At 40.0% G+C, this 15,490-nt stretch overlaps 1 protein-coding gene across 1 annotated transcript in view; it reads right to left on the reverse strand.

Annotated features, from left to right (window-relative positions):
• Window positions 1-269: 269 nt before the first annotated feature.
• RPGRIP1L (RPGRIP1 like) overlaps window positions 270-15,490 on the reverse strand; it is a 113,710-nt gene continuing 98,489 nt past the window's right edge. The window contains exons 23-26 of the mRNA XM_069965949.1: window positions 12,638-12,824; window positions 8,844-8,928; window positions 3,135-3,268; window positions 270-913 (exon numbers count right to left, since the gene is read on the reverse strand). Coding sequence (XP_069822050.1) covers window positions 822-913; window positions 3,135-3,268; window positions 8,844-8,928; window positions 12,638-12,824 — 498 coding nt within the window. The 3' untranslated portion in view covers window positions 270-821. The remainder of the gene's footprint in view (window positions 914-3,134; window positions 3,269-8,843; window positions 8,929-12,637; window positions 12,825-15,490) is intronic.

Genomic DNA, 15,490 nt, shown 5'->3' on the forward strand with positions numbered 1-15,490 from the left:
TTCCATTAAAGTTTCTTAAAGTGGGGTAATGAAATCCATAAATGCTAGCCTGCCGTAATAATGGGAACCTGCTGTCAGAAGTGACCTCATTGATGGTGCTAACCTGACATCCATACTTGCAGTAAATAATTATAGACATGTATGCCAATACTGTATATCCAAAGTATGTTTTATGCAAGATCATCCTATATGTTACTGCTTACAGTTGAATCATATGCAAAAAACAACAAAAAAAACCTCAACAAATAGTTAATAGAAAATATGCATAATTTAATATTTTGATCACCACAAATATGCAAGTAAACCAAAAACAGTGTGCATATCGCTGGTTACATATATAAAAGTCTGTACATGAATCATTATACAATCTTATCAAAACAACACCAGAAACTGATGCAAATAGACAAAATAATGCAATGATTTGTTTCGGCCAGTTCAAACCTATTTTGTATGCTAGGTAACCTAAGGTGAGGGTTTTTATTTGAAGGACAGCAATTATATAATTGTCTACATCACACCAAATGTTAGCATTTGAGCACACATTCCTGCAGTCTAAACATTTGCCAAGTTTTTCATGCAGAGAACCTCTTTTAGAAACTGTTAAATATTTATGAGACTTTGCGCTTGATTGAAAACAACAAGAATTTGATTATTAAAGTGAAAAACGTGGGTTAGAGTAAGCGATATGTGGCCTGGATTTCTCTATTAAATTCACTTTATTATCAACATATTAAAAGCAGTTTTTTAGGATCAAAACTGGAACAAATCTGAAGGAAGCAACAAAGTTCTGCAATCCCTTTTCCATACATAGCTGGGTCTTTTTAATCCTGCATCAATGAGCGAAGCGCCTCTGCAGCTTCCACTGTCACGGTCATCTTACCAATTATATTCTGTCCAGACACTGAATCATAAACTGCATCAGAAAAGAAAAAGAAAAAAATATATAGTTAACAAAACCACAATTTTGCTGAAGGCTTTTTCTTCTTAAGGCATGAGGCCAGTTATCTATAATGGACCATCATAGTAAACCACTGTGTCGTCCAAACATACATTATCAATGATTATGGCAATTATCAATAGTAAAAAGGTGGTTTGTATAAGGTAACCCTCATCGCTTGGCATGTATTCCTGTACTGACTGCTGTGGATTCCATCATGGAACACTTTCAAAATAAGCCATGTGACGTACGCTTGTTTATTGTTAAGATATGAAAGACAGATGGGTTGGGAAAGCATGAAAAGTGCTTCTTGCCTTTGGCAAAAGACACTCAATAAAAAAAAAAAAAAAAAAAAAAGATCCTGTAGTGCTTGCTATGTTTTTTTTCTGGTACTGGCCACCCTTCAAAACAATAGGCAATATACCCATGTCTTCAAGAAGCGAAAAATCAAGTTAACATATAGCAAAAGAGCTTATATTGTGTTTGTGTATCTACAGTCAGGCAGATTTACCGCTCTGAAGGTGTCAGATTGTATCTGGCAACAAGTTCTGTAAATTGTGAAAAGGAGCCTCCATAGACTAGACTTTTAAGGATCTGGGGAACATTTTGTCACGTTCCACAAACCATTTCTGAACAATTTGTGTAGTGTGGAAGGGCACATTAGGTATGTTGCCCATACTAAACAATATGACTGCTTCTTTCATTTTTAAACAGAAATCATCAGAATGTTAGAAGCATCTCACCTGCTAATATCTCTCCATAGCGCACGGAGCGGTGAGGATGAAGGTATGTTTCTTACCTTTATCCTTTGCACCATTTTCATCATATTAGGTTATTATTCATATGCTAATAAGACATATTGGTGCTCTGGGGGTGGGACTACCGCCCCTCCTAATCCATATGTCATTACTTATATCATGGAAACGGTGCAAAGGATGAACATAAGAAAACTTACCTTCATCCTTAGCGCCCGTGTTCTATAGGGACATATCAGCAGGTTAGATCCTTTTTTCCCTTTAAAAATTTAAGTTTGAATCTGATTGGTTGCTATGAGCAACTGCTACACTGTTCTTCTGCACACATTTTGATAAATCTTTCCCATTATCCAGCTAAAAGGTGTCGATAATGATATAGGAATACTGACTGTACAGATCACAAACTGTGTGTACTTGCCATCTATGCTGCTTGTATTTCAACATCCTTTATCTTCAGGCCCTGCCTCCAGAAAAATGTAAGCAGGAGGAGGTGGGGCCTGAAGATACCGGCGGCAGCAGGAGGACTGGTATAGTATACACTGCTGCTTGTGATCTTGAAACTGACAGCACAGATATATACACTTCTGTGTTTCAGTTTCCAGGGCTGCACAAAAAATACAAGGATCATTCATGCAGCCTAGCCGCTCCATTTCTCATGCCATGTAAAGGCACAGCAAACGAATACCAATCTCGTTGATTGTCTGTGGCTGCCCATGGCCGAGAAATTGTATAATGTAAAAGTACCTTAAGGTGTATTGTACCTTAAATCTGACAGACAATTAGGCCATTCCATTTTTCAGCCTCTAGCTGTTACAGCAGTCCAATGGTACCCTGCAATCATGTTGTGGGAACATCGGAGGTAACAGAGGGTATCCTAAGTGTCTAAGCACTAAGATGCTACAGTCAGCATGTTTTTTTTTTTTTTTTTTTTTTTTTTTTTGAAATTCCTCCAGAACTGAATATTTGCTCACATCAGCAAATATTAAGAGATAAGACACTTTCCAAACAACTATAGTTTTAAGTAAAGATTTTAAGGTGATAATAGTAAAAAGTCCATATGAGGCATATTAGAAGTAGACTTTATATACAGAAATAAGCATTTGCTTGCTAACTCTGTTTAACCTGTCCAACTACAGCTCCATAATCAGTTGGGAAAGAAATATGGTGAAATTGAGCGCACAGGTTGTCAAACTCAGTTTCAGAAGCCGGCGGAAGATTAAACCTAAACTAACGAGAAAGTTGGGAAGAGAAGCTTAGGAAAACATTAAAGCATTTTTATCTTCAAGTGGAAAGCAAATTACTTCCAGATGTCTTCAGCTCTGGTTACTATTACATCACAGCTAGTCAGCTTCACTTGGATGTGGCCTGTATTAAAATTACTTGTTTATATTATCACGGTTTAAACCGGGGTGTTTAGGTGGAGTTATGCAAAAGACACCTACTTTCAAGGTCTTTGTTGACGATGTTTCGACCAGTCTGTAATATATCTCTCAAGCTGACAGTACTAAAGCCTATGTCGTCACACTCCAGGTCCTGCTCATCTTCGGGTGGATCACTAACCACCGTAAATCTAACACTGACAGATAAAAAAATAAGATTCGTAAGTATAGATAATAAAGCAGATTAAATTACAATTGTACTTTGGCAAATATAGGACACTATCACACAAAACTAATTAATTGGGTTTAATGCATAAAGTCAATTTTAATGAAGTGAAAAATGTTTATTAAGATGAGAAACTGAGGGCAGTTTAATTTATGTTGCTACACCCAGATATGGAGAGTGTCTAGTTTTGTGCCAAAACTGATTTAATTTGTTGACTTTCAAAAGCAACCTAAGCTGAAAGGACAGTATATAAAGAAGTCAGATATACAGATTTACAAAACAAACAAACAAACAAAAAAACGCTCATAAATAGGTTAAAAGTAAGCACAGATCTGGGTGCTTTATGCTTTAAGAATTCCTCAAAACCACTTTGTTGGTGGAGAGGTTGTCATTATATTCCATCAGCAATACATTTAAAACAACTATATTGACTATTTAGAACATTTTTAAATTTATCTTTTTGTTTGTACTATATTTCCACTCATCGAAGCAAAAATATACACATCCCATTGCACTCAGTGGAACCTGAATGCATTACATACAAAAGACTGATGGATTACCCCTCAAGAAAAGCTCAACAGTAACACAAAAAAAAAAAGTTTGGACCAAAAATACAGTACACTGTCCCAGATTTACCAAAACTGTCTACTTTGCAAGCTTAGACTAGACAGTGTAAGAATGCACACAATTTATCAATTTTTCACATTTGCATATACTTACCACTGTAATAAATACAATAAAAAGTCACGAATTAAGAGCAAACCAATTATAATACCTTCCTCCCATTATGATGCAAGTATCTCATCAAACTGGAAAGGTACCAGAACTGATTTAATGAAGTGCTTACAAAAAGTAATTATAGTAACAATCTATACAGTGAATAATGCAATATCAATTAGCACTCTTTCTGTACTAAAGGTAATGCTAATGGTGAGAATAAACTTCTATGCATGGGGTTTTATTACAGTACAGTTTTTCTAATAAAGAGGTGTACTATTATCGCAGTCACAGTCTGTTTTTTATAAAGTTCAGTTGGTTTTACCATGCAGACTGGCACTCCAGTGTATTTTTTGTGGGGGATATCCAAATAGTCTGAAGCACTAAAAATTGGATTGATGTCATGCTGCAAAGTCTTAGAGATGCCCTAAAAAAAAAACATGTGACTTTCCCCCTCTAAAACTCGTATTCATGGTACTGCCAAAATAGCATGCTCTGTCTTGAAATCCTAATGTGGGACCATGTGACATTTTTGTATGTAAAGATTCATCTGGAATGGTCATGAAACGGGCAATGGGTGTGAACTTGCTGTGCTACCAAATCAGTTTGGACAAACCAGAAAGCGCAGGGGCAGTGCAGTAGTGGCAACAACCACCAGCAACAAATGGAGCCTGAAAAATGACTCGCCAGTATGAGCAGCAGATGAGATTCCACCGTCTTTACAACTCAGTTACTATTATGGGTGTACATTTTGGCGGAGTATTCAAGTGGGGATGGCAGACTGTGAAATGCATCTTTGTGACGACTGCAGGAACATAGGGAGGAATTTACAAAGCCAGGTTTCATGTGTAAAAAAAAAGTTGTTTTTTTTTGCAATTCCTGAATTTGAGGAAGATTTTTTAACCTTTGTAAACATTATGCTGCCTGCATCAAGTAGATGGGAGTTGGCATAAAGTGGGCAGAAAAGGGCACAGTTCACATAAGATTTATTGCAATTAATGCAGGAGAGCTAGAGACATTTCTAGCTGAAATTAACACTAGCTTGGAGCCAGTATATTGCCAGTACACTGCTGCAGTGCTAGATTTATTAAGAGGCGAGTGTCTCTTATAAAACTAAGATACTCAGAAGCCAGTGGCATTTTACTTAAAGTGACACTGTCACCCCCTTTTTGCATTCTGACTTCTCTACATAGGTGTAAAGGGTAAATTTTGCATTTTTCATACCTTATATTACATCATACGTTATGGTGCTTGTTCCAGTAAAAAGTGATCTCTTATCATCTAAGGATTTGGATAAATGGGCGGGGTTTTACGGATGAAGCGCCACTTAGCCATGCCCCCAGCGCCACGCCCCCTCAGTGACGCCATCGTCGCATAGACCTTTAGGCCGGCCCTTCCAATGGCCGATGAGGGGCGGGGCGTATGCGCTGATGACATCACAGAGGGGGCTGGGCTAAGTGGCGCTGGGGGTGGCGCTAAGTGGCACTTCAGTCATGAAGCCCCACCCCCTTATCCCAATCCACAGATGATAAAAGATCACTTTTTACTAGAACAAGCAACAGGACGTATGATATAAAATAAGATATGAAAACTGCAAAATTTACCCTTTACACCTGTGTAGTCATAATGTAAAAAGGGGGTGACAGTGTCACGTTAAGACCAGTGTATGTTATTTTGTAAATATCCCCACAAAGTAGTTCTGTATGAAAAAAAAAAAAAAAAGAACTATAACTACTATAAAAAGATTCCGAAATTCTGCACAAAATTTTAAACCAAAAACAGACACTATGATAAAAAGTAGGCAGTTACTTTCACAGTCTCTGCAATGTAAGTAGAAATAAGAAGGTGCTTTTTTTATCCCCGTCTGACATGCATGCAGTTGTAAAGGATGTGTATAGCAGAGATTTTTTTGAAATCTTGGATAAGCATCCAACAAAAACTCGTACAGTTAATAGAACATGAAATGGCAGTATTAATAGCTGATCCCTCCCCCCAAGGAGGACACTAAGGATTGGAGCTTAGCTGGCCCGCCCACTACTTTTCGTACTTTTTTTTTACTCACAAACTTCAGATTTTGTTGAAACAATGTAACTACTATAATTGAATACATTCACTCACAAAAAAAAACATACAAATGATTATATAGCAGCGATCTGAATAATGCAGTTACCCAACAGTATACTCTTTTACTCAGTGAAGAGGTTATTACAGTTCTGAATTTTTATTTTTTAAAAGTGTTATTTATTTATTTTTTTGACAAAGTGATTAATAGGGAATCTGTCCCACAAACCCTTCTATGACCTGACTCTGGATCAAAACTAACCACAGTAAAATGCTGCTTCCTCTGTAAAATGTGGAAAACACACACCCTTGGTAGCTTATGAAATTTAAGAAGGGCTTTTAAGACTGAGAAAGATGTATGTGTTCTTTAAGCTGTATTTCAACATCCAGACTCCGTGGCCAAGCTTTAGTCCTCCTTTAAAACGCTTAATTGCAGGGCAATGCTCAAGATGCTTTGAGTTTGTGGTTTGTGTAACAGTCAAACTCCATTTTGGGCTGGCTCTGGGATCAGAATGCAAGACATGGTGGATTTTGATGTTTCTTGGCAGCACAGATCAAACTATGATCTGCTTGTAAAGATAACTGGTTTAAGGTTCTGAATAAGCCTCATTTGATTACAGTAAAAGTGGATGTTGGCTTCTTCTGAGTAAAGTAACAAGAAAGGTTGAATCTGAGAAAACATTTTGATTTTTGTCACATTTAGCTAAATCTTGATATGGTTTTATTTCCTTACAGGGGCTAACAACCAAACTTAGTACTTGCATAGTTTGTGTGAAAAGCCCACATATCAATTGTGATTATTAGTGTCATTAAGTGTAGTTTATGTGATACTGTCATCCCTTTACCCTACATTTCAGGATTGTGTTGCTGATAATAAAATATATGGGCAAATACCTCTAGTTGTGTCTTCTGTTTTGCTAAAATTAGTGTCACAGAGGTGGGGTGTTTCCGGGCTTTGTGCCTTCGTCCAGCCTCGGTCAATCATTGGGAAACATGCACGCCTGCTGATGCAGTAGCTGCAACGTCACCCTAATCTGATCCTGTACAAGCACAGTGAGGCAGTGAAGTCATCATCCAAAGCAAAAACGCCCTGCCTCTGTGACACTTTACCCAGCAGATAAAGGCACCGATTTTAGCAAAGCAAAATAAATACAGAGGACAAAAATAGAGATATCGGCAACACAATCCCACTAAAATCTTGGGACGCCCCCTGCAAAGTGACAGTATCACTTTTAGATTAGGTCCATACTAACCAGCTAAAATACTCCATCAAGAAAAAGATTAAAGCGACTTTGTACCCACAATCTGTCCCCCCAAACCACTTGTACCCTCAGATAGCTGCTTTTAATCCAAGATCTGTCCTGGGGTCTGTTCGGCAGGTGATGCAGTTATTGTCCTAAAAAAATACTTTTAAACTTGCAGCCCTGTGCCAAACTAGCGTGGCCTAGAGTGTCTATGCATTAGGCGCAACCTCTGTGTCCCTCCTCCACGCCCTCTTCATCATTAGTAATGCTCCAGCCAGATTGCAGTGTTCATTGCAGAGGAATAGGAAAAATTCTGCCAGTGGCATTCTTAATGATGAGGGAGGTGGGGAGGCGGGACGGAGGGGTGCTGCAAGGTTAGGGCACAGATATTCTAGGCCACACCAGTTTGGCACAGGGCTGCAAGTTTAAAAGTTGTTTTATACAACAATAACTGCATCACCTGCCGAAAGGACCACAGGACAGATCTTGGATTAAAAGCAGCTATCTGAAGGTATAAGCAGTTTGGGGTGGGCAGATTGTGGGTACAGAGTCACTTTAAAGAGGCAGTCCCCATTTAGAAAAGTCCTTTTCCCCCACAAACAGTGCCACACATGTCTAGGCATCTGTTTCTCTGCAGCATGGATTAATAGCAAGCATAACAAAGACCCGCCCTTGATTTCAATCAATTTGTAATGCTTCATTTTCACTATGATTTATCAAGTTCACTTTAATTACATGGATTTCCTGGTGGACGACTGAACATGGGACCAGCTTAATATTTACATATGATTTGGGTACCGAAGGACTGTCGATTTTCCTTCTGGGACATTTACACTTAAAGGGTGCCTTCACACCTACCGGATCCACAGCGGATCTCACTTCTGCGGATTCGAAGAGAGAACCGCTGCGGATCCGGTATCAATTCACCCCTATAATAGCACATATTCGCAGCGGGATTGACATCCCGCTGTGAATATGTGCTTTAACTCCCTGGTGCCTGCAGCCCCGCCATCGCATCCCCGGCGCATCCCCCCATCCCGGCCACATCCCCCCATCAGCCCACACCCAGCCCGCCGCCGAGAGCATACAGTGCCTGCTCGGTGGTACGGCTGCAGTGAGGCTGCCGGCTCCGGTCCCGCTCAGATCAGCTAAGCGTGAGCGGAGCTGGGAACCTCACTGCAGCCGCGCCGCCGAGCAGGTAATGTATGCTCGCGGCGGCGGGCCGGAGATGGGCTGATGTGGTCGGGATGGTGGGGATGTGCCGCCGCCGGAAGATGGGGAATGCGACGGCGGGGCTGCGGGCACCAGGGAGTTAAAGCACATATTCACAGTGGGATGTTAATCCCGCTGCGAATATGTGCTATCATAGGGGTGAATTGATACCGGATCCGCAGCGGTTCTCGCTTCGAATCCGCAGAAGTGAGATCCGCTGTGGATCCGGTAGGTGTGAAGGCACCCTTAGTAAAAGAGGTAATAATGGAGACAAACGTACATAATGTAACAGTTAACATAAATTATTTATACCTTGCATTGCTGGACTTAGGATCTTGTAGTACTGACTTAATAGAGTCTCGATTTGATTGATTACTTAACTTATCCAGATGAATAACTGTAGGGATTTAAAACAAACAGGGTTACACACCAGGATTTATACAGGATTCCTTAGCTTCAATCTCATCTTTGGATAATGATGATGATTTATTAAAGGTGGACTACTTCAAAGGGATTGTGTTGTTAGTTTTTAAAGCAAACGTACCATCAAGTGGCTCAGGTAATTTAGCCACTCGGTGTCAGTGCAGGGATCTTCGTGATGTGGTCCTTTTGTTTATAAAATGCGGTCTGGGTCCCGCACTTGGTGCTGGTCTTTTCCCGAGCACCGGCCTGGGAATAGGGGCAGGCCTGCCACCCCCCAGTGTGATCATATTCCCTCCCCTCTGTGACGTGGCTCCATTGATTCTAATGAGACCCTGTCACAGAGAGGAGGGGGGTTTGTCACACTTGGGGGGCAGTGGGCCTGCCCCCAGTGCTCTAAATCGGGTCGGTGCTCAGGAAAAGACTGGCACAGAGCGCAGGAACCGGGTGGTATTTGCTTTAACATTTAATCAAGTTTTGTTAAATCAAGTTTTGTTAAATCAATTTTATTTATTTTTACACAAAACTTGTTTTTTGTTACTATTCACAGATTATTAACATATTTCGGCTTTTACACTACGCACTAAAGAATACACAATATGCAGTTTTCTCTGTCTTACTTTTAAGCTTTGCTGTACAGGCAGGGACAGAGTCATGAACATCATGAACAGAGTCATCACATCATCTTTAATAGGTTGGTGAGATAATGACAACTGAAAGCCTGCAAACAGGCTAGGCACTGTATTACCTCCCTATCTGTTACTACATCACTACATAATTTACATGGAAACTGTAATATTCTATGACTTTTCTCTGTCGACTGACAGATGTTCAGTCCAGCTGCCGCAAAACTATACATGCCTTGCTACAGTGTCTATAAAGAAAATACAGTAAAGGAGAACGTGTCTCCAGGGAAGCTTAAAATAAACACAAAGGAAGGAATTTATAAAATTTAGTTGGTTTTGCAAAATTACTTGGTTTGCGCAAAAATCTGCGCCTTTTACTGAATGTAAGCCCTGCTCAACTGCCGAACTGACGGGGGGAGGCAAGGCGGGGAAGGAGGAGGCGTGATTTATCATGATTTATACCTGTTTACATAGGCTTTATGTAAGACCAGCATAGGGGATAAATTCACACCCAAAACATAATTTCTTTTCTAAAGACTTAAATTGATTAAGGGTATAAACCCACACACCGTATACGCAGCAGATATGCAACAAATACGCAGCAGATTTGTTGGTACAGATTTGATGCTGTGTTCAGTTATTTAGATCTAATCTGCTGCGAGTTTGCTGCGAGTTTTCTGCGAGTTTGCTGCATATCGCAGCAGTAAATACGCTGCATATACGGTGTGTGGGTTTATACCCTAAATGAAACTAAAGTACATGAGACATTCCTGATAAATCTGTCCCTATAGTACACAGGGCACTGAGGATGAAGGTATATTGCCTACATCCTCTGTGCAGTTTTTGGAAACTTTGAAGTTTATTGACTAGTTAAATGAGGCAGTGTGGTGCAATGGGGCCAGGAATACCACCCTCGGTGCACCAATCCCCCTCCCCCAACAAATATTGGGGCAGTGTTTTGCAGTGACATCACTGCACTCATCACTGCAGAGGGCCAGATGAGGATCAAGGTAAGAAAATTACCTTCATTCTCAGCGCCCCATGCAGGACATAACAGCAGGTTAGATGCTTCTAACCTGGTAATAGCTTCTTTTTAAAATACAGAGTTTCTAAAACAAAGCCACCATGGGAACATTTTACAGTCAATCTATTAAAGGGAACATGAAAATGCTGAACAGATTGTACAAGAAATATTGTAATTTGCTTTTCTTAAATTCTTGCTCTTTTATGTTTAAGTCAAGTGGGTGGTCTCACTCAATAACTGACAGCTTTCCTTGTATATGTACTTATAGACATAGCTGTCAGTCACTGATCCTACAAAACATTGTCTATAGCCAACGTTTTTCTAATGCTGCGGATGGTCTCCCACGAACTTGACTGAGATCTCCATGCCAGACGTGAAGACTGAGTCCATGTGAATTGTGGCACTCATGGGTGTTACACAAATAGTGTATGTGCAAGGTTAGGAATATTTTCTAATGCATATCTTATCTGATTTAAAAGGAGAAAGATCTGGGCTATAAACAGCATTCTGTATGTCTTTAATATATTGTGGATTACCGTAAAGCTGAGGTACAGGGAACTCGTAATAAGACACATCGAACCCTGACAGCATGGATGGTGTGACCTATTTGCCTATAGACAGTCATTGATCCTAATCAAACGTATCTACCAACTAGAGTCCTAAAGCCAGAATCTGTGGGGATTTCAATCAAGTGGTTACCAGTAGCGAACCTGGGGCATGCTCGAGTTCATCCGAACCCCGAGCGTTCGGCATTTGATTAGCGGTGGCTGCTGAAGTTGGATAAAGCCCTAAGGCTATGTGGAAAACATGGATATAGTCATTGGCTGTATCCATGTTTTCCAGACAAACTTAGAGCTTTATCCAACTTCAGCAGCCACCACTAACCAAATGCCGAATGCCCGGGTTCGGATTAACTCAAGTATGCTCAAGGTTCGCTCATCGCTAGTTACAAGATATACTGAATTGCCTCCTGTTCTATAACATGAAGTTTGCAGATCAGATTATGTGTTTAACATTAAAGAGGACCAATCACCTAAATGTAACTGTCCCTATTATGAAAGTATATCTCTCCCTAACTCTATTCATGAAGATACAGACTGCATTTGCAGTCTGTATCTTTATACTTTACCTGATCCTCTGTTCCCTGGCTGTTCCGGTGGGCGCCGCCATCTTGATGACGTCACTTGCGTTCCAGCGGTGCGTTCCAGCGTGACGTCATCAAGATGGCGCCGCCGCCGGAACAGCCAGGGAACAGAGAATCGGGTAAAGTATAAAGATACAGACTGCAAAGGCAGTCTGTATCTTCATAGATAGACTTCATGAAGATACAGACTGTATTTGCAGTCTGTATCTTTATACTTTACCTATCCTCTGCTTCAGTGCCGCACGGCCGGGCGCCGCCATCTTGATTACGGGCCTTGCGTTCCACCGCTGGAACGCAAGTGACGTAATCAAGATGGCGGCGCCGGCCTTGCTGCACCGAAGAAGAGGATAGGTAAAGTATAAAGATACAGACTGCAGAGGCAGTCTGTAACTTCATAAATAGATTAGAGGAAAGGGACTAGAAAATACACAGCGATCTTGCGCTGTATAGCGCGAGATCACTGTGTATTAACGGAGCGGCGGGCAAAGGATCATGGGAACCTTTCCTGCCGCTCTGCATGACGGGAGTTTCCTGTCTCGCGCCGGCTCTTTTGAAAAGAGCCGGCTCGAGACAGGAAAATAAAAAGTGAATAATTAAAAAACGTGATAATAAAAATAATTAATTATATTTACAAATGTTAATAAAATGATGATTTACATCTAATTAGGGAAAAAAAAAATTTTAACTTTCGTCCATGATTGGTTCTCTTTAAAGGTTCCCTTTAAGTAAGCTACTACCAATTACTATGCTGGACAAATACCCACTGATTATATATGATAGTAAATATTATAATAATCCCTTATTCCTTGTTAATGTAATTTACTACATGGGTTTGCAGTTTCTAGTACAGGCAACACATGACATTGCTTCAAGTGCATCCAGAATAAATTACCGCTTGTATAATTGTAGTGAATCTTCTTCCCACTGGTGGGTTTCGGAAGGGAAACGGGAGTCTCTTCAGCTGGCAGGTTGCACAATTTATATTCCACAAATAATCTTTTTATGGTTTCATTCTGTGCAACTTCTGAACTGACATCCAAACTCATAGATATGATCTCAATGTGGATTCTCTCTGAAGACTAATAAGAGGATAAAAAGGAAAAGAAAATATTATACCTGCACCAATATTTTGTTTGTATATACAAAAAAAAAATGTTAGCTTAACAGAAATAATTACACTGGCGATAAAAAGGATATTCCCATCTTAACTAACATATTTAAACTTGTAGGACTCATCATGTTAAAGGTGTTGGACACTTTATAGTAAAATAAATCAGTGTACAGTATTAGAAAGAGTACTCACAGTAGTTACTGACTGCAGCTCCCTGTGTACCTCATCAAGCTAAAATCACACTCCCCTCCTCCACGCTGTGCTGCCCTGCTTTATGGTGATTTTGTCCATACGATGGACGAGCATGGCGGACCATGTGACATCCCCCCCCTTAGGTGGACACTGGGGGCGGGGCATGGTCACATGCTCCTCCATGTCAGCCATCTTATACACAGGCTCACCACAGAGCTGGGCAGTACAGCCTGGAGGAGAGGAATATGATTTTAGCTCTATGAGGTACACAGGGAGCTGCTGTCAGTAAGTGCTGTGAGTACAGTTACTAATATAGCACACAGACTTATTTTACTATCTTTGCAAATACATCAATTTAGAAAACTTGCCTCCTGCTACTATATGCCTTTCTTTCACTCCCATTGTTGACCGTTTGTTGTATAGATTACAGACCACCTCCCTGCAATAAACTTTGCTCCAACTGACATACAGATAGATTATAGTGTAGATGTACATAGATATAGTGTATGAGATAGATACAGATATATCTATCAATATGCAATAATATACACATACACACACACCAGCCAGACCACTGCTGTTAGAGCAGAGTGGTGGTCAACCTAGACAATGAGCTGTCAACAATGGAAGGGAAAAAAACATGCATATCAGGAGAAGGAGATGAGTTTACAAAATGACTGTATTTGCAATTTTTTTTTTTAATTTGACAAGACCTACACGTTTAACTATATTAGTTGATATAGGAACACTTCTTTAACCCCTTAAGGTCAATTTACGTTTTTGCGCTTTTGCTTTTTTCACTTTATGTTTAAAAGGCCATAGCACCTGCATTTTTTCACCTAGAGACTCACATGAGCCCTTATTTTTTGCGACACCAATTGTACTTTGCAATGACAGACTTTATTTTACCATAAAATATGGAAAAAAATCATTTGCACTGTGAAATTAAAAAAAGGAATTTATTTTCATTTCAGGGAGTTTTGTGTTTACGTCGTTCGCCCTATGGTAAAACTGACATGTTATCTATGTTCCTCACATCGGTATGATTACAACGATATATAACTTGTATAACTTTTATTTTATTTGATGGCTATTAAAAAAATTAAAACCTTTTAAAATAAACTAAATGTGTTTAAAATTCTCTCTATTCTCTACTCTATTCCCATTGTTATAACGCTTTTATCCTTTGATCTATGGGGCTGAGGTGTCTTTTTGCGCCATGACATGTTCTTTCTATCGGTACCTTGTTTGCACATATACGACTTTTTGATCACTTATTCCATTTTTTCTGGATTTAATGCAACCAAAAAAGCGCAATTTTGCACTTTGGAATTTTTTTGCGCTTACGCTGTTTACCATGCGAGATCAGAAATGTGATAATTTAATATTTCGGGCGATGACGCACGCGGCGATACCAAAGATGTTTATTTATTTGTTTATTTATTTATTTATAAAATGGGAAAAGGGGGGTCATTTGGACTTATTAGGGGAGGGGATTTTTAATTAATAAAAAAAACAATTTTACTTTTTTTTAAAATTTTTTAATTGGGGTACTTGTATATACACAGCACTGAAAAGTATACCAATGAGCTATCTACAAAATAGCTTATCAGTAACTGGTCGATAGGGTGCTGACACCCGGAACCAGCACTGATCAGCTGTGCACAATACAGTGTGTCAGTTCAGTAGGGTACTGCTAATGCTGCTCACTGCATTATAATGCCAGGGAGTCCCATTAGAGATAGAATGTTCAGTCTGCAATATACAACAAGCATACGGACTGTATATCACGGACTGCACACTGACATGTTAATCCAGCCTAAGGGTACGTTTACACATACAGTATTGCAGCAAAATCCACTACCATACTCGTTTTTAACTATGAATCTGGATTCTCGTAGCAGATTTTTATTCCGTTGCGAGAATGAAGCAACTGCCTAAATAACCTGTCAGCTGCTGGGCTTTAAACAAGCTAACAAATTACCTGTCCCTGCTCCCAAATGTTTCTCTGTCTGCCAGGTGACTGATGTCCTGTTCAGCCTATTGGTGTCCTGTCCTGTCACAGCCACTGATTGGCTGAACGGGACGCAAGTGACCCCGGAACCGGAAAAGCAGACAGGAGTGGAGGCAGGTAATGTATTAGCTTGTTTAAAGCTCGGCAGCTGATGGCTTACATTCGATATAGCAGTGTCTACACTCTTGCAGCATAAAATACGCTGTGATACTGTATGTGTGAATCTACCCTAAAAGATATTTGAACACTACAGAATTTATGTGAAAATTTCAAGTGCAGTCCACGCGGTCCCATTCCATTGACAGACAGAACATGTTAATTTTTTGGGTGGACACCGTATTTCAGTTGAGAATATCCAATAGCATCTATTGGACAGGCGGAACTTCAAGCGAAGTTCACTGTGCGATTTCCGAGTGTATTCTGTAGTG

Source organism: Dendropsophus ebraccatus, chromosome 4, assembly GCF_027789765.1.
Source record: "Dendropsophus ebraccatus isolate aDenEbr1 chromosome 4, aDenEbr1.pat, whole genome shotgun sequence".
NCBI lineage: Eukaryota > Metazoa > Chordata > Amphibia > Anura > Hylidae > Dendropsophus > Dendropsophus ebraccatus.